This window comes from Aquarana catesbeiana, linkage group LG01, assembly GCF_042186555.1.
Source record: "Aquarana catesbeiana isolate 2022-GZ linkage group LG01, ASM4218655v1, whole genome shotgun sequence".
NCBI lineage: Eukaryota > Metazoa > Chordata > Amphibia > Anura > Ranidae > Aquarana > Aquarana catesbeiana.
Genome location: NC_133324.1, coordinates 129894599 through 129921151, shown reverse-complemented (window position 1 = coordinate 129921151; position 26553 = coordinate 129894599). Strand labels below are relative to the sequence as shown.

Sequence of the window (26553 nt, the reverse complement as noted above, 5' to 3'; positions counted from 1 at the left end):
GTATTAGAATATATATCGGCCTAAACTGATTAATAAATTTGTTTTTTTATATTTCTTTTTGGATATGAATTATAGCAAAAAGTTTTTAAAAAATTGTTTGTTTTTTTTTTTAAATTGTCGCTCGTTTGTTTATAGCGCAAATAAATAAAAACCACAGAGATGATCAAATACCACCAAAAGACGTCAATTTTGTTTGGGTACAGTGTCGCACGACCGCCCAATTGTCAGAGCGACGCAGTATCGCAAAAAATGGCCTGGTCGTTAAGGGGGAAGTTCTTCCGGGGCTTAAGTGGTTAATCAGCATAATGTTCACACATCCACAGGGTTCAGATCCTTCAGAATGAAGTGAAAAAAGCCATACCCCGATAATTCTTTTCATCGCCTCCAGTTTGGATGAATCTTTGCTGCTTTCCAACATCTGTTTTAAGTCTTCGTTTCTAAAAAGAACAGAGAAAAGGTTCAATAAAAATAACCAAAAATGAAAAACCATAAAAAATAAAAAAACACATTTACTTGCCGATTATAGTATGACTATACAATAGTAGCATCGCGTAAGGCTGGGTTTAATCATGTGTGGGTCAAGAACTTGTGCCTACTCGTGCGCGTTCCCAAACCACAGGCAAAACATGCTGCTCTTTAGTAGACATGCAGGGTGCAATTATTTCCTAATGCATCAGCAAAACACCCTCATCTGTGACCTTTCACCAACTGAAAATATTTGGTGCATCTTGAAATGAGAAATACAACAAAGACAACCCAGGACTGTTGAGCAGTTAGAATCATTTATCAGGCAAGAATGGGACAACAAAAACACCAGCCATTGGCCTCCTCAGTTCCCAGATGTTTACAGTGTTACACTTTGTACACTGTGGTAAACATGGCCTTGTCCCAACTTTTTTGAGACGTGTTGCGGTTATCAATTTCAAAATTACTTTTTTTTTTCCTAAAATAGTACATTTTATCAGTGTAAACATTTGATATGTTTTCTAATTTCTATTGTGAATTTAAAAATGGGTTTCTTAAATGTAATTGTAATTAGGTTTTAATGTTTTTATTTGCCTGGAGTTAAATTTTAGCAGTGACTAAAGAAAAGTAAATTGAAACAGGAAAGGTTTATGTACAAGTTCCATTTGTGATTGAAGAAATCTCACCAGTTCCATAAAACTATTGGCTAGTCTCCCAGTGCTTGAACAAAGGGGGTCTTTACTTTGTCAGCTGTGAAATTCAAGAAATAAAAAAAAAAAAAACACAACATGTATGGCCTGCCTAACAAGAAAATCAAATACTGTAGCAAGAGGGCTTAAAGTGCATCTAAAATAAATCAATTACCAGCCCTTAAATCATGTGGCTGAACTGGTTTTCCTTTTTCAGGCTTCTTTGCCCTTTATTTCCACTTGGTAATCCTGCTAACACACTTCCTGTCCTAGGGTGGCTACGCTCGCTCATTGGACTCCTGATAGGAACTACACACATGTCTTCCTCTCTGCATCTCCCTTATAAGGGGAGACAATTTAACTTGTAGTTTGTAAAAGATCTCTTGTAGGGTGAAATGAAATTACAAAAAATGTCTTCAGTCTAAGCTGTGACACTGCATTTCTGGCAAGATCAATGGGTACTTACTAAAAAAATGTCATTACCAAGGTGGATTTAAAAAAAAAAAAAAAAAAAAGAGGTTTTTTTTATTTATTTAAATCAGATTTGTATGGATTTTTTAGCAAATTTGAGATAACATGCACTGCATTGACGCATTCCCCAATTTCACAGTAAGTACGAGATAAAACTAGGGCTGCAACTAACGATTGTTTTCATAATCGATTAGTTGGCCGATTATTGTTTCGATTAATCGGTTAATAACCTTAAAAAAAACAGTGTGGTGTACAATTTAGTTAAATATGTAAAGTTTTAAAAAAAGGCAATTTATTCTTAAATATCTCTATGCAGTGGTAAATATAAATAACCAACTATATGGTTAGGGAGCAAAATATCTAATCCACTCTGAGAATAACAAACAGAAGAGATATACTGTATATACTATTAGAGGAGATATACTGTATATACTATTAGAGGAGATATGCTGTATATACTATTAGAGGAGACATGCTGTATATACTATTAGAGGAGACATGCTGTATATACTATTAGAGGAGACATGCTGTATATACTATTAGAGGAGATATATACTGTATATACTATTAAAGAGTGAATCTGATAAATATCATCAGACTCGGAGATCAATTTTTTTTTTTTTTATTAAAAAAACAAACCATATCTTCCTTCAAACATAAAGGCATTTTAAGAACGTTCGTTCGATTTTCTAGTCGTTAGTGGGGTCAAATTGATGTTCATTTTCAACCACAGTGATGGGAAAATTTGGAAACAGAAAACTTCTTGGTCAAAGGAATTTTCAGACAGTCTATGTGGTTTTCGTTCAGAAATTACATTAATTTTAAAAACGGAATGTTAAAAACAAGTGAAAATTTCAAACAACATTCTTTCATTCAGCGAATGTACAAAGATTTTTCTTCTGAATATTCTCGTCTGAAATTTTATGCATGTAGCCAGCATAAGGCTCGGTACACACCTATGCATTTTGCTTTTGATCTGTTTCTGCAGTGCTTTTTGCGCACGTGATTTTGCTGCGATTTGCTTTTTTTGCATTTTTTTGGGCAGATTTAAAAACACAAATTGCTGCAAAAACACATTACATGCTTCTCTGCAGCTTCTCCATTGAAGTATATTGAACCAAAAAAGCACCGTTTAAAAAAAAAAAAAAAAAAGTCCCCAGCCCTTTCCAAATACACAGCGGCTGAAAAAAGCATGGATGTGAACGTGTACCATAGGAAACCATGTAAATGAACTGTAGTGCGTTTCTGCAAAAAGCACATAGACGTGAACCAGGTCTAAGACGTTTAGTAACACAATGGGGGTTAAAAAAAAATAAAATTAGCCCTTTATAGTACAAAAAAACAGATCACTACTGTAAGGGGTTAATTTTTTTACTGTAGAACTGTGAAAGTAATATTTACAGTAGCCATCTGTTGCTCTTTTTGTACTATAAAGTGCTAATTTTACTTTTTTTTAGCCCCATTATGTTACTGGCCGATTAATCGATTATGAAAATAGTAATCGATTAATTTCATAATCGATTAATTTCATAATCGATTAGTTGTCGATTAATCGATTAGTTGTTTCAGCCCTGGATAAAACTAAGTTCAGGAATATTCTTTTATCCCATTGTTTTGCAAATCTATGTACACTACAAACTGTATGATTAAATCGGTTCTAATATCACTGTTTTACTAACCTGACAGCTTTTAATTCTAAACAGGAAACCTTAATTTTGTTTGCAAATATTAAAGATTCCAACTACCAGCAAGAATAAGTCTTTACATTTAAAGAGCACCTGTCATTTCAGATCCATAATGGCAGCGCCTGTTATCGGGCATCCACTCACCTGCTGCCGCCACGTCCCTCACCTTGTGTCACTGCTGCATCACCAGCTGCCCCATTAAGGTGAATGGGACTGTTGGTGAGTCAACAGCGGGTCAGAGGTGGAGCCGCTGCAGGACAGACATGACAGTTGCTCTTTAAAAATTATGATTTAAATCAAGCCTTTTTACTAGTGATTGAAATTGTGATTTAAATCAAATTCACCCTGGTTCTTACCCTGAAAAATTAAGCCAATACAGGTTGCACATACAAGGCTTGGTAAACCACTTTTAAATACATTTTCTTATGTTTACTCCTTAGGGTGCACTTACACCAGCAGCATGCTGCTTGAACAGCTCGGGGGTGCTAGATGATACAGTGTCACTCCTGGCGCATAACACAGCTTTTGTTAAAACTTTATTGAAACATCACAAGTGACATTTCATTAAGTTCTTTTCATACAGCAACGTTGGGATGTGGTGGTTTCTGCTTCAGCCTGATAAACTGAAAAAAGTACTGCATGAAAATTTTTTTTTTCAGTGCACACCATAACTACGCAGTGGTGTCAACTGACACAATGAGAAACAAGGCAAATTGGCTTTTCTTTGGATTGGCACTGCACTGGGCAACGCTGCCCTGCATATCCCAACTCAAATGGTGTGAATGAGCCCTTAAAAGCTGATGCATTTGATGTGAGTTAGGAATAGTTTGGCTAGGGGACCGGTATGTTTAGGGGAGGAACGTGAAATCATATGGGCTGTAATGCCATTTTTCTAATCATGCAGATGCCAGCTTTCATTTTGGCACATAAAGGTTGTTTTTGTCTTTCTGCAGAAAGCTCCATTTATACTTGTGCGACTCCTAAGTTGGGTGACTTTGTAATGCAACTTTGGTGAGTCTTGGATGTGAATTGTTGTCCCTCTGAACAGTCAAACCCACTGTTGCATGTAAAACATTCAGGTATGATTTTCATCCAACTTTTGCAAAGTCAAACCCACTGTTGCATGTAAAACATTCAGGTATGACTTTCATCCAACTTTTGAAGTTTAACATTGAAGTCTATGGCCCACAAATTGAAAGAAAGTCGGACCAAAGTAGTGCATGAACTACTTTGAAAGTCGCTGAAAAACTTTAAGTGCAGGTTATGTTACCTCTTACTCCTGCTATTTAATATTGTTTGTTGCTGATCGTGTTATCTCGCTACATCTGCCTGATTGAAAACAGTATCTAATGACCTAAAGTAGTCAGAGCCCATGTGTTGTTATGCATACATCCAAGAACTCATGGTTTATTCTGGAACAAAAATACCCTTTTAGCAAAATTAACCATGTGGTGATAATAGCATCTCCAGCAAAAGTGCAAGAATTCCACTATATAAAAACACACAAAAAGTGAACGCTTATGTAGCTTTTGTCACTGGACCTCAAGAGATATAAAAATATTTTAAATGCAGTTTACAAAAAAAAAAAAAAAACATACAACATGCAAAGTACTCACAGAATTGGCTTCAAGGATATACATTTTTTGCTAGATGAATGGTATTTCATATGCATATTAGAGAATAACTGTACTTTCTATAATCTTTATTATGGGATAATCACTTTTCTTTGTAATAAAATGTAATACTGTTTTTCATCTGTTATTCGCTTGGTAAGACAAAGCTACAAAAATGTACTGAATACTACCCAATGCTGTGGCTCTGGTTTAAATTGTAGCAGCGGCAATTTGCTTTTTAGGGTCAAATCACCAGCGACTTTAGAGATTAAACTGCTAGCTACAAATTGCTGATAACTGCTGGCATTCACAATTTGAAGCAGTAATTAATCGCTGGTACAAAATCACTGGTCTGCTATGGCCCGTGCTCTGCTACAAATGATGAACACAATACAAACATGTATAGAAGCAGAGCCGCGCTAAAAACACCCAGAAAAAGCTAAAGAACCTCTGAAGACGTCACCATTTGACAAAACGCATTGCGGCGGAGCCAGACAGGCTGAGGTCACCAAATATTAAACTTGCTACTGATTGTTTAGATTAACACTATGGTACATTATCACTAGTGACGATTTTTAATCTTTTTTTCAATAAAATAGCTTTAACTGGTTTACATTACTAAGTATTTTGGTTTCTCCTTCATACTGATCCTTGGGAGATATGGTTACATGTGAAAGGTAGAGGAGTCTGTGACCGAGGCTGAAGGAGAGCATACTTGTTTTACTAAGCTGCATATGACCACTCAATATTCTGGGGGTCATTCTCCTCCAGTAAGCCTGCAGTGCTGCGTATTTACTGGGAGGATTGTACTCACAGGAGAAAAACAGTTTTACTGTCACTTCATGGGACTTAGATTTGCGTTTTGTGATTTTTGATTCACTGTATTTTAGTATGACATAAACGCGCATTTTTTTTTACCTTTATGTTAAATTACATATTGGCTATTTTGTTGAACTGGATGGACTTTTTTTTTTCAGCCAGACTAACTATATAACTATATTACATGCACTGAGTGGAACACTTTTGGACACCAATTTCATTTTTAATATGATCACATATAGTTTGACAGAAATAGTGCTGCATATTTTGTTTTAAACATGGGATTGCTACATGAAACACTGCTCAAACTCCATGATTGAGCAACTGAGCTACAAATCACAATACAATTACGGAGTAAGGGATTCCATAGAAAATAACTGAAAATAACCTTTGTAAGTATTCAAATTTCGAAAATGCTACATTTCTAAAACTAGAATAACTGCATAACTAACCATCGGCAAAATCCTGCATTCAGCCGTAACTAGGCAAGTGAAACACGTGTCGCTGCCTCACAATGGCAAACAAATAAATGAAGGTGAAGTGATCTAACTCAGTGAACAAAGGCAAACAGGTTAATTAGGAATGTTCATAAATTACTTCCAGACATCCTCCATCCAACCTTGTCTGCACAAAATTAAAGAGCACATTAAGAGACTGTGTAGGATGTATCCCACACACGTCATTGTGGATTCCCATATGTATAATAGTAATCACAACAGCAAGTCTGGCAAGATTTCATGTCGCTTTTACTGGTTTACCTGGAACCCAAAAGAGAGAAGTTATACTTTCCGGCTTAGATTTATTTAATTTTTTTTTGTTTTATAGCAGAAAGTAAAGAAATCGTTTGACAATTTTGAAAAAAAAAAGTAGTTTTTTTGTTTGTTTACAGCACAAAAAATATAAACCGCAGAGATGATCAAATACCACCAAAACAAAGCTCTATTGGTGGGGGAAAAAAGGACAAATTTAATTTGGGTACAGCGTCGCATGACCGCGCAATTGTCAGTTAACCACTTCAGCTCCGGAAGGTTTTACCCACTTAATGACCAGCCCATTTCTTGCAACATAGCACTGAGTTGCTTTAACTGAAAATTGCACGGTCACACAACGCTGTACCCAAATACAATGGTGGTATTTGATCTGCTCTGCAGTTTTTATTTTTTTGCTCTATCAATAAAAAAAAAAAACGACAAACTTGAATAAAAACAATATTTTTTACTTTCTGCTATAAAACATTCCCAAAGAAAAAAAAAAAAAATCGAATTTCTTCATCAATTTAGGCCATTTTGTATTCTGCTCCATATTTTTGTCAAAAAAAAAAAAATCCCAATAAGCGTATATTGTAGGGCTGAAACAACTAATCAATTAATCGACAACTAATCGATTATGAAAATAATCGATTACTAGTTTCATAAAACGATTAATCGGCCAGTAACATAATGGGGTTAAAAAAAAATTAAATTGAGCCTTTTATAGTACAAAAAGAGCAAATAATCACTACTGTAAATGTTACTTTCACAGTTCTACAGTAAAAAAATTAACCCCTTACAATAGAGATTATGAGCTTTTTTTGTACTATAAAAGGCTAATTTTAGGGGTTTTTTTTAACCCCATTATGTTATTAAACGTCTTAGACCTGGTTCACACCTATGTGTTTTTTGGTGCTTTTTGCAGAAACGCACTGCAGTTCATTTACATGGTTTCCTATGGGACACATTCACACCTATGCTTTTTTTCAGCCGCTGCGTATCTGGAAAGGGTCAGGGACTTTTTTTTTTTTTTTAACACAAAACTGTGCTTTTTTGGCTCAATATACTTCAATAGAAAAGCTGCAGAAAAGCATGTAATGCGTTTTTGTAGCAATTTGTGTTTTTTTAATCTGCCCAACAACAAATTGGCCAAAAAATGCAAATTGCAGCAAAATCACATGTGCAAAAATCAAAACGCACAGCAAAAACCACTGCAGAAACATATCAAAAGCAAACTGCATAGGTGTGTACCGAGCCTTATCCTGGTTTTTAAAATGAACGAAAACCACATAGACCGCCTGAAAATTCCTTTGACCAAGAAGTTTTCTCTTATTTCCAAATTGTCACCGTGGTTGAAAATGAACGTCAATTTGACCCCACTAACGATTAGAAAATCGAACAAACGTTCTTAAAATGCCATTTTTTTTTTTTGAAGGAAGACATTGTTTTTTTAAATTAAAAAAAAATTGATCTCTGAGTCTGATATTTACCAGATTCACCCTTTTTTAATAGAATATATCCTCTAATAGCATATACAGTATACCGTATTTATCGGCATACAACACGCACCTTTTTCCACTTAAAATCAGGGGAAAATCGCAGGTGCGTGTTATACGCCGATCCCCTGCGATCCCGAGCTGTCACAACTTCAAAATCGCCGACCGCGATTTGAAAATGGCGCCGCCGGCGCCGAAATACACAGAGCCGGTCCTCGGCTCTTCTCGGCGGCTCTCGTTCACTTTCGGCTCCACTCGTAGTCCCGAGCGGAGCTATCCGAACCTACGAGGACCGGCTCTGTGTATTTCGGCGCCATTTTCAAATCGCGGTCGGCGATTTTGAAGCCCAGGATGGCAGGGACAGAGGATCGAAGGCTGCACTGGGGGAAGGCTGCACTGACAAGGCTGCACTGACAAGGCTGCACTGGGGGAAGGCTGCACTGACAAGGCTGCACTGGGGGAAGGCTGCACTGACAAGGCTGCACTGGGGGAAGGCTGCACTGACAAGGCTGCACTGGGGGAAGGCTGCACTGGGGGAAGGCTGCACTGGGGGAAGGCTGCACTGGGGGAAGGCTGCACTGGGGGAAGGCTGCACTGGGGGAAGGCTGCACTGGGGGAAGGCTGCACTGGGGGAAGGCTGCACTGGGGGAAGGCTGCACTGGGGGAAGGCTGCACTGACAAGGCTGCACTGGGGGAAGGCTGCACTGACAAGGCTGCACTGGGGGAAGGCTGCACTGACAAGGCTGCACTGGGGGAAGGCTGCACTGACAAGGCTGCACTGGGGGAAGGCTGCACTGACAAGGCTGCACTGGGGGAAGGCTGCACTGACAAGGCTGCACTGGGGGAAGGCTGCACTGACAAGGCTGCACTGGGGGAAGGCTGCACTGGGGGAAGGCTGCACTGGGGGAAGGCTGCACTGACAAGGCTGCACTGGGGGAAGGCTGCACTGACAAGGCTGCACTGGGGGAAGGCTGCACTGACAAGGCTGCACTGGGGGAAGGCTGCACTGACAAGGCTGCACTGGGGGAAGGCTGCACTGACAAGGCTGCACTGGGGGAAGGCTGCACTGACAAGGCTGCACTGGGGGAAGGCTGCACTGACAAGGCTGCACTGGGGGAAGGCTGCACTGACAAGGCTGCACTGGGGGAAGGCTGCACTGACAAGGCTGCACTGGGGGAAGGCTGCACTGACAAGGCTGCACTGGGGGAAGGCTGCACTGACAAGGCTGCACTGGGGGAAGGCTGCACTGACAAGGCTGCACTGGGGGAAGGCTGCACTGACAAGGCTGCACTGGGGGAAGGCTGCACTGACAAGGCTGCACTGGGGGAAGGCTGCACTGACAAGGCTGCACTGGGGGAAGGCTGCACTGACAAGGCTGCACTGGGGGAAGGCTGCACTGACAAGGCTGCACTGGGGGAAGGCTGCACTGACAAGGCTGCACTGGGGGAAGGCTGCACTGGGGGAAGGCTGCACTGGGGGAAGGCTGCACTGGGGGAAGGCTGCACTGGGGGAAGGCTGCACTGGGGGAAGGCTGCACTGGGGGAAGGCTGCACTGCGGAAGGAGGCTGCACTGCGGAAGGAGGCTGCACTGCGGAAGGAGGCTGCACTGCGGAAGGAGGCTGCACTGCGGAAGGAGGCTGCACTGCGGAAGGAGGCTGCACTGCGGAAGGAGGCTGCACTGCGGAAGGAGGCTGCACTGACACGGCTGCACTGACACGGCTGCACTGACACGGCTGCACTGACACGGCTGCACTGGGGCAAGGCTGCAATGATGGGCATTTAAATGTAAGTTTTTTTCCCTTCAACTTCCCTCCTAAAAGTTTTTTTTTCCTTAAAATTCCCTCCTAAATTGGGGTGCGTGTTATACGCCGGTGCGTGTTATACGCCGATAAATACGGTATCTCTCCTCTAATAGGATATACAGTATATCTCTTGTGTCTGTTATTCTCAGAGTGGATTAGATATTTTGCTCCCTAACCATATAGTTATTTATATTTACCACTGCATAGATACTTGATTTGATTGTAGCCGTATTAGTGCAATTGTGACAGAGAAAATTGAGTACTGTCCGTGATACTTTTTTTATTTGCACTAACATACAATTTTTCAGGACAAGCTTTCGGGGGAAGGTCCCCTTCTGCTGTACTGCTTGGACCTTGAAGAAGGGGACATACCCCGAAAGCTTGTCCTGAAAAATTGTATGTTAGTGTAAATAAAAAAAGTATCACGGACAGTACTCAATTTCCACTGCATAGAGATATTTAAGAATAAATATCATTTTTTTTTTAAATCTACATATTAACTAAATTATACACAACACTTTCTTTTAAGCTTATCAACTGATTAATCGAAACAATAATCGGCCAACTAATCGATTATGAAAATAATCGTTAGTTGCAGCCCTAGTATATTGACTGGTTTGCACAAAAATTATAGCGTCTACAAATTATTGAATACATTTAGGGACTTTTTTTTTAATTGTTTTTACTAGTAATGGGGGCGATCATCGATTTTTAGCGGGATTGTGACATTGCAGCAGACAAATTGGACACCAAGTAACACTTTTTTGGGGACCAGTGACACCAATACTGTGATCAGTGCTAAAAAAAAAATGCATCATGGAAGGGGTTAACACCAGGGGCGATCAAAGGGTTAAGTGTGTGCCTGGGAGGTGCTTTCTAACGGTGTGGGGGACGGATAAACCTAAGGAAAAGAAATCGTGTTTCAGACAAGATCTCTTTTGCTCCCTGATAGATCAGCAGTTTTCCTTGTTTACATAGGCATACAGCTGCTCTGTCTCTCCACAGAATGATCGGCAGGTCACAGCAGCCGGACCCGCTGATTGGCTCCCACTGTGTCCAATCACAGCGGGAGTGGCGCTCAGGCGGTTCACGCGCCCACTACACAGCGTGCACAAAAACACAGCCGGGCCGCCCTGCTGCAGTATAATATGCAGTGTGTGTGGTCCGGAAGCGGTTAAAGTAACGCAGTGCCATATCGCAAAAAATGGCCTGGTCATGGGGGGGCAGGTAAATCTTCCAGAGGTCAAGTGGTTAAAAATCAGCAATTAGCAACTACAGCATTTGCAGCTGCTGACTTAATTTTTTGTTCCTAGGGGGAAGATCCTCTTTAAAACATAACTAAGGTCTCCATACTTACCTTTCCTACAGTCCTGTGTCAGTCTTCTGAGTGCCGGAGGAAATGGACAAGTAGGGGCATTTTATTACGGAAAAGACAGTGAATCTGTATCACTACTACAACACAAATAGTAAACTATACCTGGGGGGGGGGGAAATGTATGCACAGCATACCTACAGTATTGCAGCAAACAAGCTGCAAACAAGCTGACACCTTCTTTCCACATCTATAGGCTGGTCCATGGATGACTCAAATCCTCGCACAAGAGTCCCACCATTCCAGCACTAGGCATTCACTCTCTAGGGTATAACAGAGGCTAGAAGTGCACACTGTAGTATGTATGTGCACAGGCAGGGAGTTTAAAAAAATGATTGGTCAATAAAGCAGAAGAGTCTGTTTTTTTTTACACAAGAGGTCTGTGATGTATAAAGGTATTGGGTATGCTGGGTAACATTCTCTTTCAGGTCAAAGTTCTGCTTTAAAAAAGTGATCACCAGAGGGTTACTTTTTACTTTTTTTTTTTTTTTTTTTTTTTCTTAAATAGCTTGCTTGTAAAAGAAGAGTTGTATACTTCTCTTTAAAGGTGACTCGTGTATTGAAAAACTGCAATTTGTCTGCCCCAATAAGCTAAAGAATTGGACCACCAGATGATTCTGATACTTGTCCCCCCCCCCCCCCAGACATTATGGAATCTTCAACTGGCTCATATATCCGGTGGTGACATACAAGCCAGCTAAAGGAACAGTGGCCAGACGGGAGAAATTATTCTACACAACCAAAGTGTAGAATACATTGCGGCAACTGAGGAGCAGAGAAGTGTCAGTTTCTTACTACATGGGCCACCGAAAAAGCAGGTTTATATACAGTGAATTCTTTTTACAGCTGAGCTATTTTGCAAATGTGTCCCTCTATCTTTATTATAAGTGATTAATTCTTCATCCCAAATGGATGCAAGCCTTGGGGAAAAAAAATACTATGTAAAGGGAAAATCTTCCGGTGTGCTCATGCATAACTACGGAACTTGAGCACATGGTCATTTCAGAGCCATAGACACTATGAGGTAAACCTTATGAGAATCTCAGCCCAACATACATACCATTGTACATGCAAGCAGTATGTCAGAAGAAAACAGGTCAAATGTCTGCCAATATAATAATCAGAAGCTCTTGTTGCATGCTGCTCTGTAGCAGGGAGGAAAAGTACATACAATTGTACAGGGGGTCCCCGACCTACGAACATCCGACTTACGAACGACCCCTACTTACGAACGGGGCCCGAGTGACGTCACCGCGGCCTTGTCCGGCCTAGTGAAGCCTCCAGGATCCCCGGTCTTTCCTATGAGCGCTGCCCCGCGGAGGTGCACCGCGGCCGGCCTGCCTGGACACAGCATCTATCCATCTCCCTGCTGTGCCATCAGGTGAGCAGCCTGTAACAGCCTGTGAGCAGTACTGTAATATGCTTAATATGCAGTGTACTATACCTGTTCCTCCTGTCCCTGCTGCCATGTAAAGAGTGAGAGGGGAGAGCTGTGCTCCTCCCCTCTCAGCTCTGACAGAAAATCTAGCAGTGCTAGGAGGTGACAGGGTCAATAAAGGGAACCTGTCACCTCCAATTGCTATCACACAGGGAATTGTTTTCTCCTGTGTGATAGCAATAAAGTTAAGTGAAAAAAAATTTATAAAAAAATAAGAAATACAGTATTAATTAAATAAAAAAAAAATAACAAAGTAATTAAAAAAAGTAAAGAATAATTAAAATAAAAAAAATTATACTGTCTGTATCCTCATTAGATGGATTTAATCTCACTTCCTGACTCTGAGACTGGATTTGTACTTAAAAAAGGTACTGTTCCGACTTACAAACAAATTCGACTTAAGAACAAACCTACAGTCCCTATCTCGTTCGTAACCCGGGGACCCCCTGTATTTAGCTGGGTGAATTGCAACAGGTGAGAAAAAAAATTCCAAAGGTGTTCCCTGTAAACCTATCAAAGGACAAAGCCTTCTACTTAAGAATAATGACTGGTAAGTTTACTGATCTAAAGAAATAGTTATGTCACTGACGCCCAGCTATGACTCATGTCTCACCGATCACCAACCCCATCATATGTCAAGCAAAAATAAAAATCATACAATGAAAACCTTCCATAAATCATTAAAACTACTAAGAGATCCATTATGAAAATCAGGTATGGCGGATGTCACTCTGAAAATAGTGACAAGATACACGTACAGCAGCCACAGACATTACAATCTGATGTTACAGACTCGAAGAGATTTATCCACAACTGTGAAGTATGAGCGCCTACATAAACAATCGTATACATTTATAAATGATTATGTATCCCCTCACACTATGTAGTTTGTTGGTACACTGAAAAGTACAGTACAGTCAATACAGAGTGCAATGTCTATGGCCAGTTAGGCACCATTAACACAACACGCAGCGCAAACTTGCTTTCCAGCTCACAATTTTGTTAGCACAATACCAGCACGGAAAATCGCTTTGTGCATAGGGCAGCCCATTTATTTGAATGGGCTGCCCTATGCACGACTGTCACTCCAAAGAGCGATTTTACACCCTCCAGGAGCAATTTTACACCCATCTTTTGCAACATGACAATCGCAGAAAAATCACACCCCCTTTTGCCACGGTTTGGAACTGCAGGCAGAATCATGGTGATTTGGTCCACGATTCCAAATTGTCCATATGTGAAGGGGGCCTTAAAGAGGAGCTTCAGTCTTCCCAGGCCCCACAGAAAATCACAAATAATGTAGCTGCCAGCTTTTATTACTAGGACACTTGCCTAGCCAGGATCCAGTGCTTGATTCTTTAATGCCCTTTGGGTTCAGGCACCGGCATCTAATGTAAGGGAAATCGGCAATGAAGCGCTCTGCGGTTTGTGAAAGGTCATGCAGTTATTTGGGACCTGTGATGTGTCCCAGAAGGCTGCAGGGAAGGGGTGGGGGGAAATTTCTGCTCAGATCAGTGTCAAAACTAGTTACCAGTTGCCCCCACTCCACCAAAAAGTGCCAATCAATAGAGGAGGTGGGGGAAGCAAACAAGCGGAACTTGCCTTTTTGGGTGAAGTTACGCTTTAAACGAGGATACAGGCAGCAGACATTGCCTCTCAAAAGCATAACACCCCATATTCACATCTAAGCCATTTTCTGCTTGAAGCTCCAAGATGTTCAACAAACAAAATCGCAATCACTTCAATGGCCCCTGTTCACATCTGAGCGTTTTGTCGCCTGTAGCAAAACACCTATTTCTGAAAAAAGTACATGAGCTTTTCTTGAGCAAATTGGAGCTTTTCTGGCCCCAAAGACTTTAATGGGAATGGCTAAAACGCATGCAACAGGAGCATTTTATGAGCAGTATATTGCTTGTTTTCTGGCCAAAGAACAGTTATCCACCCCTAATGTCCTCCCCTCAGTGCTTGACTAAAATAAAAACACTTGACGCTTGAATACACATGTAAAACACTTCTAAAACGCTAGTATATGCTCAATCAGATGTGAATGCATAATACATACCCATTAATTAACTGGGGGCAGGTCTGCTCAGCACTGTTTAGTCCTATTTCTTCTGCAGTGGGCTCTGGACTCAAAGTAAGCTGAAGGTTATCAGCCACATTAAGTACAGACTTGACAGCAGAGGCTGAGCTGACTTTCCTCATCAAAGACGTTTGATATTCCATGGTGCACTGGTCCAATCACATGTGTAGAACACTGTTGTAAAAGCTTCTGGCTTGATTGTGATAAATCCCTCAGACACAATGAAGGTGGCAGAACAGGATACCGACTCCGCTAGTAGGCAGCCAGTTTCTTCAAAATTTCAAAAGGTCATTTCCCTTCAAAAGAAAGCTGTGCCAGTGATAACAGAATAAAGTGGCTTGGAGCAACTTGTCATCCAGTATGCATATTTTCAAGGGGCTGCTTGACTAATGAATCTTTCATGCTTGTTCATGTTCAGAAAAGGGAAGAATGAAAAACAGAAGTTGCTCTTTTTTTTCCTTTTTGCTCGTGGGCAACTTCAGATGACACAGCCCCACATTTCTTGATCACATGACACGAACGAGAAAGTGAAATAATAACCTGCTCCTGTCTCAAGAATGCACAGTAGCCTCTCCACAAGCATGCTACACTGTAGAGGAAATCTTGTTCTACTAGTAGGGTATGTGTATAATCCCTAGCATGGACCATCCCCCAAGGTGTGTCTACTTTTAATAGATCTCATTCACATCTACATAAAAAGGTTAATGAGTTGCCTGAAACAGTTCCTTCAAGGTAAAGCTAATGTCCTCCTACCTCTATTATAGAATATCCAGTACTTTGATGGATTTACTGGGTGGATGTTTTGCAGAGACCTGATTAAAACTAATACGAGCATGAAGATCCTCAGTGTCCCCTTCCACAGCCAGTCAAAGGAAAAAAAAAATGCAATAGTGCAGAGATATGGAGCCATTGCCAACATAAGCCACGCATCTCACCACTGGCTCTTAAGAAAAATTTAACTAGGCACTAGTGGAGCGGAGCCGTGTCGGCCGGCCGGAAACAGGACCCTGTGTACCGGAGCATTACTGTTCTACATTGCAGACCTGGTTGGGTGAGAGGGCGGCTGCCCAAAGTTTCATTGAGGCACTTTTACACATTTGCACTTGTAGCATAGTGCTGCTGGGACCTGTAGTCCCACAGAGGAAATTCAAAGAATTAAGAGTTCAGTTCAATATAGGCCTCAAGCCTGTACTTCATTACAATTCTGACACTGTGTTTTTCGCACCAGAGACAGTTGTAGTGCTGCCGCACTAAAACACTAGTTCAACATTCAGTTTGCTCTGACACGGGAGTTGTTAACCACTGGATTACAATTTAATCTACACATAGCTAGCAGAAGACAGAAGAAAAGGAGGACTGCCTCTTTAAATGCAAGGCCTTATATTTTATTGCTCTTTAAAGTTATTGTAATATCAAGCAGTGGGAGCTCCCTAGGGATTGTGCTATGCTTTGTTAAAGTAGCATTTGTCTCTTCTACAAAAACAGAGCGTGCTGAAAGTGGGACAGTGTCCATAGTGAAGTCAGTTCACTCTGCCATTGTTCCCATTTCATAGATGCGGTTCTAAGAGGTTAATTTAAACAACTTCCATTTGTGTAGTACTTTTGTGAATTAAATCGGTTGGCTGTCACACTACACGTTGGTCTGACAGTGCAACTGCTGTAATCATTATTTTGAAGTAGATACAGTAAAACATTATTCCTGTTTAAGTATTCCTGTGTGGAGTGTTGTTTCCTTTGAATTGCTAATCCTATTTTTGAAATTTGGTGTTTACAAGTTAAAATCCGTATTTTTTACTGGAAAATTACTTAGAACCCCCAAACATTATATATATATATATATATATATATATATATATATATATATATATATTTTTTTTTTTTTTTAGCAGAGAATATAGAGAATAAAATGGAGATTGTTGCAATATTTTATATCACACGGTATTTGTGCAGCGGTGTTTTAAACGCAAATTTTTGGGAAAAGGGACACTTATATATTTTAAAAAATCCAAACAGTAAAGTTATCCCAATTTTTTTGTATAATGTGAAAGATGATGTTACGCCGAGTAAATAAATACCAAACATGTCACGCTTTATAATTGCACGCACTCGTGGAATGGCATATAAATAGGAAGTACCTACTATCCCTTTCCCCACCTAATTATCTTCCTCCCAATCAAGGGAGCAGCACACACCTGAATCCACCAGGTCTGGAACGGCGCCACATCTACTCCTTTTTTTCACTCCTGGAATGGCGACAAACTACGGTACCTAAGAATTTCCATAGGCGACGCTTTAAATTGTTTTTACGGTTACCAGGTTAGAGTTACAGAGGAGTTTTCAGTTTGCGTTTTCTTTGCTGCGCGAGCTCGCGTGGAGGGGGGTGTTTTAAAAAAAAAAAAATTTTGATGACTTTTATTGCTGTCACAAGGAATGTAAACATCCCTTGTGGCAGTTATAGGTGGTGACAGGTACTCTTTATGGAGGGATCGGGGGTCTAAAAGACCCCCGATCCCTCCTTTTGCACTTCAAAGTATTCAGATTGCCAAAAACGGTGATTCTGAATACTGTGCATTTTTTAAAAACTGGCGCCATTGGCAGCCGAGTAAAGGGGAAGTGACGTCATGACGTCGCTTCCACGTTTACAATTAGAAGGCTGGAACGAAGCCACCCACAGCTTCGTTCCAGCATGCCCCCAGCCGCTGGAGGCAGCCAATTGGTCGTTCGATCGGGAGGCACGGTAAGAGCGGGGGGGGGGGGGGGAACGTCCCCTCCCGCTCCTCCAGTATAACAGCCAAGCGGCTTTTAGCCGCATCGGTTGTTATATTCGGATAGCCGATCGCCGGCTCTAAACAACGGTACCGGGATGATGCCTGCAGCTGCGGGCATCATCCCGCTATAACCCCCAAAAGCCGAGTACGCACATCTGCGTACGCTCAGCGGGAAGGGGTTAAAGGTAAAGACAAAAGGTATATTATATTGTGAAATTGTCTTTAAGTTTCTACCGCACACTACATTACACCACAGCTGTGTCAAGGGGACAGAGTGAAATTTAGGGGGGCGTATAGCAGAGTACAGGCATTGTGATCAAATACCACCAACAGAAAGCTCCGTTTGTGTGGAAAAAAAAAAAAAAAAAAGGATAACGCAATTTGTTTGGGTACAGCATTGCATAACCACGAAATTACCAGTTAAATAAGTGCAGTGCTTGCTAGCAAAATAATGTCCTGTTCATGAAGGGGGACAAATCTTCCAGAGCTCAAGTGATTAACCGCTTGGCATCTGCGCTATAGCCGAATGACGGCTACAGCGCGGACCTACATTCCCGGGAGGACGTCATATGACGTCCTCCCCTGTGCACGCTCCCTGCGCGCGCCCAGCAGGGCGCGCGCCGGGCGCGTTGTGATCACCGAGTCACTGAGACTCGGCTGATCACCGATCTGTGTAAGGGGCCGGTCCTGGCCCCTTACCATGTGATCAGCTGTCAGCCAATGACAGCTGATCACATGATGTAAACAAAAGATCGGTAATCGTTTTTTTTTTTTACTCACGCTGACAGCGCGAGTAGAAAAAAAAGCCGATCACCGGATCGGATGTGAGGGACATCGGTCCCTTAGTGGAAGAGGCACATCTGCCTCATCAGTGCCCAATAAAAGTGCCACCTAATAGTGCCCACAGTGCCACCTAATAGTGCCCACAGTGCCACCTAACAGTGCCCACAGTGCCACCTAACAGTGCCACCTAACAGTGCCCACAAGTACCACCTATCAATGCCCACCTGTAGTGCCAATCAGTGCCACCTGCCAGTGCTGCCCATCACTGCCACCCATCAGTGCCCATCACTGCCACCCATCAGTGCCCATCACTGCCGCCCATCAGTGCCCATCACTGCCGCCTCATCAGCGTACATCAATGAAGGAGAAAAATTACCCGTTTAAAATTTTTTAAAACAAAATATAAAAAAATAAACTTTTTTTTAAAAAAAAATTCAGTTTTTTACATTTTTTTAATAAAAAGTAAAAACCGCAGAGGTGATCAAATACCACCAAAAGAAAGCTCTATTTGTGGTGAAAAAATGATAAAAATTTCATTTGGGTACAGTGTAGTATGACCACGCAATTGTCATTCAAAGTGCGTCAGCGCCGAAAGCTGAAAATTGGTCTGGATAGGAGGGGGGTTTAAGTGCCCGGTAAGCAAATGGTTAAAGCGGCCTGTGCTGAGAGCGCTCTGTGTAAGTGATACAAGAGAGCTGTCACAGATCACACATACTGCAGCCATTCCCACACAGTACACCAGGGTGCTTTTGATTGAAATCACTAGTAAAAAGGCTTAATTTAAATCAATTTGATTTAACCACCTCAATACCGGGCCTATTCTGGCACTTCTCTCCTACATGTAAAAATCATAAATTTTTTTGCTAGAAAATCACTCAGAACCCCCAAACATTAAATATGTTTTTTTTAGCAGACACCCTAGGGAATAAAAAAAAAACGGTTTCATGAATTAAAAAATAACAAAACAGTAAAGTTAGCCCAATTTGTTTGTATAATGTGAAAGATGATGTTATGCCGAGTAAATAGATACCTAACATGTCACGCTTTAAAATTGCGCACAATCATGGAATGGCGCCAAACTTCATAACTTAAAAATCTCCATAGGCGACGCTTTAAAATTTTTTAGAGGTTACCAGTTTAGCGTTACAGAGGAGGTCTAGTGCTAGAAGTGTTGCACACGCTCTAACGCACGCGGCGATACCTCACATGTGTGGTTTGAGCGGCGTTTACATATGTGGGCGGGACTTACACTACCGTTCAAAAGTTTGGGGTCACCCAAACAATTTTGTGTTTTCCATGAAAAGTCACACTTATTCACCACCATACGTTGTGAAATGAATAGAAAATAGAGTCAAGACATTGACAAGGTTAGAAATAATGATTTGTATTTGAAATAACATTGTTTTTACATCAAACTTTGCTTTTATCAAAGAATCCTCCTTTTGCAGCAATTACAGCATTGCACACCTTTGGCATTCTAGCTGTTAATTTATTGAGGTAAGCTGGAGAAATTGCACCCCACGCTTTTAGAAGCAGCTCCCACAAGTTGGATTGGTTGGATGGGCACTTCTGGCGTACCATACGGTCAAGCTGCTCCCACAACAGCTCAATGGGGTTCAGATCTGGTGACTGTGCTGGCCACTCCATTACCGATAGAATACCAGCTGCCTGCTTCTGCTGTAAATAGTTCTTGCACAATTTGGAGGTGTGTTTAGGGTCATTGTCCTGTTGTAGGATGAAATTGGCTCCAATCAAGCGCTGTCCACTGGGTATGGCATGGCGTTGCAAAATAGAGTGATAGCCTTCCTTATTCAGAATCCCTTTTACCCTGTACAAAGCTCCCACCTTACCAGCACCAAAGCAACCCCAGACCATCACATTACCTCCACCATGCTTAACAGATGGCGTCAGGCATTCTTCCAGCATCTTTTCATTTGTTCTGCGTCTCACAAACGTTCTTCTTTGTGATCCTAACACCTCAAACTTGGATTCATCCGTCCACAACACTTTTTTCCAGTCTTCCTCTGTCCAATGTCTGTGTTCTTTTGCCCATCTTAATCTTTTTCTTTTATTGGCCAGTCTCAGATATGGCTTTTTCTTTGCCACTCTGCCCTGAAGCCCAAAATCCCGCAGCCGCCTTTTCACTGTAGATGTTGACACTGGTGTTTTGCGGGTACTATTTAATGAAGATGCCAGTTGGGGACCTGTGAGGCGTCTGTTTCTCAAACTAGAGACTCTAATGTGCTTATCTTCTTGCTTAGTTGTGCAACGCGGCCTCCCACTTCTTTTTCTACTCTGGTTAGAGCCTGTTTGTGCTGTCCTCTGAAGGGAGTAGTACACACCGTTGTAGGAAATCTTCAATTTCTTTGCAATTTCTCGCATGGAATAGCCTTCATTTCTAAGAACAAGAATAGACTGTCGAGTTTCAGATGAAAGTTCTCTTTTTCTGGCCATTTTGAGCGTTTAATTGACCCCACAAATGTGATGCTCCAGAAACTCAATCTGCTCACAGGAAGGTCAGTTTTGTAGCTTCTGGAAGGAGCTAGACTGTTTTTAGATGTGTGAACATGATTGCACAAGGGTTTGCTAATCATCAATTAGCCTTCTGAGCCAATGAGCAAACACATTGTACCATTAGAACACTGGAGTGATAGTTGCTGGAAATGGGCCTCTATACACCTATGTAGATATTGCACCAAAAACTAGACATTTGCAGTTAGAATAGTCATTTACCACATTAGCAATGTATAGAGTATATTTGTTTAAAGTTAGGACTAGTTTAAAGTTAGCTTCATTTAAAAGTACAGTGCTTTTCCTTCAAAAATAAGGACATTTCAATGTGACCCCAAACTTTTGAACGGTAGTGTACGTGTGCGTTTGCTTCTGAGTGCGAGCTACCAGGGACAGGGGCGCTTTAAATTTTTTTTTTTTTATATATTACTTAATTTTTTTTATTTTTACACTTTTCTTTTGATTACTTTTATTCCTATTACAAGGAATGTAAACATCCCTTGTAATAGGAATCTATGTGACAGGTCCTCTTTATGGAGAGATGTGGGGTCAATAAGACCCCACATCTCTCCTCCAGGCTGGAAAGCATGAGATTGCGGCTTCGGTTATTTCCGGGTACCCGGGCGTGACATCATAACATCGCGCCCGGGCCTCCGACGGTCATAGAGATGACTGGTGACCATCTGGTCACCAGTCATCTCTATCGTCCTCATCCGGCGCCGGCCGATTCATTCTCCGGGCTCCCGATGGCACGGGAGAGCCCGGAGAAGCACCGGATGGCGGCGGGAGGGGCGTCCCCTCCTGTCGCCTATAAGAACGATCAAACGGCGGAACTGCCGCTATGATCATTCTTATCGTGCACAGAATCGCCGGCTGAAAATAATGATATCTGAATGATGTCTGTAGCTACAGGCATCATTCAGATACCCCCCCCCCCCCAAAGTACAGGACGTTTATATACAGTGGCCGGTTTTGAAGTGGTTAAATCATAATTTTTAAAAGAGCAACTGTCATCTCTGTCCTGCAGCAGCTCCTCCTCTGACCCGCTGTTGACTCACCAACAGTCACATTTAGGGCTGAAATAACAAATCGATTATGATAATATAAACCTGTACCACTCTGTGTGAGATTTGAGGCTAGGAATGGATGTTCACCTTCCAGCAGGACAATGACCCCCAAACACACTGCTAAAGCAACACTTGAATGGTTTAAGGGGAAACATGTAAACGTGTTAGAAAGGCCTAGTCAAAGCCCACACCTCAATCCAATAGAAAATCTGTGGTCAGACTTAAAGATTGTTGTTCAGAAGCGCAAACCATCCAACTTGAAGGAGCTGGAGCAGTTTTGCAAGGAGGAATGGGCAAATATCCCAGTGGTAAGATGTGGGAAGCTCAGAGACGTATCCAAAGTGACCTGGAGCGGTGATAGTATTGACTTTAGGGGGGGGTGAATAGTTATGCACATTGACTTTTTCTGTTATTTAGTCCTATTTGTTGTTTGCTTCACAATAATAATAAAAAAAAAATAAAGAAAAACATCTCCAAAGTTGTGGGCATGTTCTGTAAATTAAATGATGCAAATCCTCAAACAATCCATGTTAATTCCAGGTTGTGAGGCAACAAAACACGAAAAATGCCAAGGGGTTTCAATACTTTTGTAAGGCACATTACATTTAAAGTAAATTTACATGGAGGCAAGCCACATTACATGGGAACAGGGCACATTACATGGGCCCCAGTGTGCAAGGGGTCTAAATAAAAAATGTGATCTCTGAGTCTGATATTTACGAGATTCAACCTCCAATAGTATATACAGTATATCTCTTATGTCTGTTATTCTCAGAGTGGATTAGAGATTTTGCGCCCTAATCATATAGTTGGTTATATTTACCACTGCATATAGGATTTTTAAGAATAAATTGCCTTTTTTTAAACTTTACATTTTAAATTATACACCACACTTTAAGGTTATTATCCAATTAATCGAAACAATAAAATCGGCCAACTAAACGATTATGAAAATAATCGTTAGTTGCAGCCCTAGTCCCATTCACTCCAATAGGATGGCTGATGATGTGGCTTTGACACGAGGCGAGGGACGTGATGGCAGCAGGTGAGTGGATGCCCACTAACAGGCGCTGCCATGATGGATCTGAAATGACAGGTGCTCTTTAAATGTAGGGACTTATTCTTGCTGGTAGAATCTTTAATATTAGCAAACAAAGTGAAGGTTTCCCATTTAGAATAATAAGCTGTCCCTTGTCCAATGAGCATCTGTACCAGTGAACAAAACATCTACAATAGTGTTCCATTGCAACATCAACATCTGTCAGTGTCTGTCGGTGGACGATCAACATCTGTCACAGTGCACAAAAACATGTCTGTGTACCAGTGTCTCACAATAAACAAATAAAAAACTTAAAATGCCACCGCGCTTGCGTGCAAAAGCGAACACACATGTTGGTGAGGCATCACTGCAAACGTCAGAGCAAGAGTAATAATTCTAGCACCAGACCTTCTGTGTAACTCTAAACTGCCACCCAATAAAGGCTTATGAAGTGGATAACGCCTGAAGGTGCTCCTTGGATGTTGTGCTTCTCTATGTTGCTAGACTGTGAAAAACTCACACACACGTGGTATCAGGAGTAGCAGAAAGTGTTTTGGGGTATAGTTGCAAGTATGCCATGTGAGAAAACTGGAGTTAGACTTACCGGTAACGCCTTTTCCAGTGGTCTTCCAGGACAGCCCTTGAGAGATGGAGTCCCTCCCATCGACCCAGGAAACACATTGCCAAACAGTTCAAAAGGCGGTCCCTCAGGTCCCTGGTCAGTCATTCACCAAGAACCGAAGGATGGAACTGTAAATAAGGGAAATTATTCCCGCGCTATCTGTTATGGAAGAGGCTAAGGGTGGAAAAGCCGCATACACCGATAAGGTAAACACCTGACCTTTTAGATAAATGTATATGAGTAGGTGGTGCTGCGCTGATCCTTAGTGTAGAAACAGGTGAACATAAAATAATAGAATAATAATAATAAATGCGCTAGGTAAAAAAGTGGTGAAATAACATAAACGTGAAGGATAATGTGTATAACAAAAATTAAAAAATTTTTTTTTTTTTTTTTTTTTTTAAATGTTCAATATCTTCAATAGTGCATAGAGAATGGCATAAGTATACTCAAATAAAATATCACTTCAATCACCTAAAAATAAAATCCACATAATTACAATACAATGACGTGATACTATCAAAGCACCAGTGACTAGCTCTGAATTTAAAAAGGAATAAGGTGCATAGTAAACGTACATTTATACTTGGACCAGCGAAATGTATAGTGCGGACAAAAGGTGCTATGTGCAACTCAAAATTGAAGGAGTGGTAGCTAACTGTTTCTATATAAAGTGCATATTGTGCATGCTGACATCAAATAATGAAAGAAGGTAAAAAGTTTTTTTATAAAAAATGAGAAAAAATACTATTTTACATAGAAAACATAAAAAGAAAAGTCCTTTAAATAAAATGTGACAGCAACGTGCTAACATGCACACGTTGCAATTAAAGTGCTAGGGAACGCATTCATATGATGCACAAGAACAATCCTTGTGTGTGGTTGTGACAGCAACGTCCTGGCATGCACACGTTGCAGTTAGAGTGCTGGGGTGAATCACATCAAGTGTTTTCTTCGTGTGCTAGACACTTTGGTCCCCTGATGAAGTCACGTGGTGTGACGTCACGCGTAGGGACGAGACAGGCTGCAAACACAAACAGAGGCACACGAGCTCGCTGCTCGTTGGATTGTTACCACTGCTTCTCAATTTTTCTGTGAGTACCTGTATTTTTACAATAAAGAGTGTTACTTTTTAAACTGGATTACACTATTTGGCTTCTCTTCTGCCGATTACCCCCTATGAATACAACCCCCCTGCATTACACCTGAGGGAACTCCAACCCAGGATCCAGGATAGAGAGGGACGCGCTGGAACCCATAGGCGGACGCCCTTAACAGCTCTCTTGTTACCTGCTTTTGCCCCATTACCTGAAGGTAAGGGGCTATTACCCACCAAAGTGTCTAGCACACGAAGAAAACACTTGATGTGATTCACCCCAGCACTCTAACTGCAACGTGTGCATGCCAGGACGTTGCTGTCACAACCACACACAAGGATTGTTCTTGTGCATCATATGAATGCGTTCCCTAGCACTTTAATTGCAACGTGTGCATGTTAGCACGTTGCTGTCACATTTTATTTAAAGGACTTTTCTTTTTATGTTTTCTATGTAAAATAGTATTTTTTCTCATTTTTTATAAAAAACTTTTTACCTTCTTTCATTATTTGATGTCAGCATGCACAATATGCACTTTATATAGAAACAGTTAGCTACCACTCCTTCAATTTTGAGTTGCACATAGCACCTTTTGTCCGCACTATACATTTCGCTGGTCCAAGTATAAATGTACGTTTACTATGCACCTTATTCCTTTTTAAATTCAGAGCTAGTCACTGGTGCTTTGATAGTATCACGTCATTGTATTGTAATTATGTGGATTTTATTTTTAGGTGCTTGAACTGTAAAAACATAACCATAACAGGTAATAATGTTAGTACGTTCGCATAATCAAAAAAGGGTGGGATAGTGCTGTCCTGGAAGACCACTGGAAAAGGAGTTACCGGTAAGTCTAACTCCAGTTTTCCCCAGTTGTCTTCCAGGACAGCCCTTGAGAGGATCCCCAAGTACTCACCAAATTAGGGGGGGCCCACGGCTTGGAGAACTTTTCTCCTAAAAGCCTGATCCTGACTGGACATTAAGTCTAGTCGATAATACCTTGTAAAGGTGGAAAAGCTTGACCATGTGGCTGCTTTACATATTTGCTCCGGGGTGGCACCAGCTCTTTCTGCCCAGGATGCTGATAATGCCCTTGTGGAGTGGGCTTTAATACCCCAGGAGGATCTTTGTTTACTGTCTTATAGCCCTCTGCTATAGCTAGCCTAATCCACCTAGCTATGGTGACTTTTGAAGCTTTTTGCCCCTTACGTTGTCCGGAAAAAAGAACAAAAAGTGAATCTGAGATTCTGAATGGATTGGTTACCCTAAGATACTCTAGGATACACCTCCTCACATCTAATAAATGAAAACGCTTCTCTTTCTCGTTTGAAGCCTTCTGACAGAAAGAAGGGAGGACAATATCTTGTGACCTATGGAAATTAGATGCCACCTTTGGTAAGAACCCAGGGTCTGTCTTTAGGATGACTCTGTCTTCCAGAATTTGGAGGATGGGCTCTCTGACAGAGAGGGCTTGGATTTCACTAACTCTGCGTGCTGAAGTGATTGCCACAAGCAGTACTGTCTTGAGAGTGACCAGTCATAGAGAGGCCTCTGAGATAGGTTCAAAAGGTGACCCCAAAAATGCCTTTAGAACGACTGATAGATCCCAGGATGGGGCGATGTTAACTCTAACTGGTTTGCGTCTGGAGATTGCTTTACAGAACCTAGCAATGAAAGGATCTTCTTGCAACCTTTTCTCTAAGTACACACTTAAGGCTGCTATCTGGACCTTAATAGTACTAGGGGTTAGCCCTTTGTCTATCCCCTCCTGGAGAAACTGCAGGGTATTTGCTGTATCCATGTTTACCTCACCTTGGCTGTTCAACCAGCTGTTACATTTTCTCCAGACGTTCCTGTAAATGGCTTGAGTGACAGGTTTTCTACTCTGTAGCAGGGTCTGAATCACTCTGTCAGTCAGGCCCTTGCTCCTCAAAATTTCTTCCTCAGTAACCACGCTGAGAGGTTCAGCATGGATACTTGTGGA

General features: G+C 41.4%; 1 protein-coding gene across 2 annotated transcripts in view; it reads right to left on the bottom strand.

Annotated features, from left to right (window-relative positions):
* AP3B1 (adaptor related protein complex 3 subunit beta 1) overlaps positions 1-26553 on the bottom strand; it is a 524279-nt gene that overhangs the window by 434087 nt on the left and 63639 nt on the right. The window contains exons 1-2 of one of the 2 annotated variants that reach the window (XM_073623855.1): positions 14662-15043; positions 362-437 (exon numbers count right to left, since the gene is read on the bottom strand). In XM_073623855.1, coding sequence (XP_073479956.1) covers positions 362-437; positions 14662-14825 — 240 coding nt within the window. In that variant the 5' untranslated portion in view covers positions 14826-15043. Of the gene's footprint in view, positions 1-361; positions 438-14661; positions 15044-26553 lie in introns of those variants that run through there. The other variant, XM_073623849.1, reaches the window with a different exon arrangement.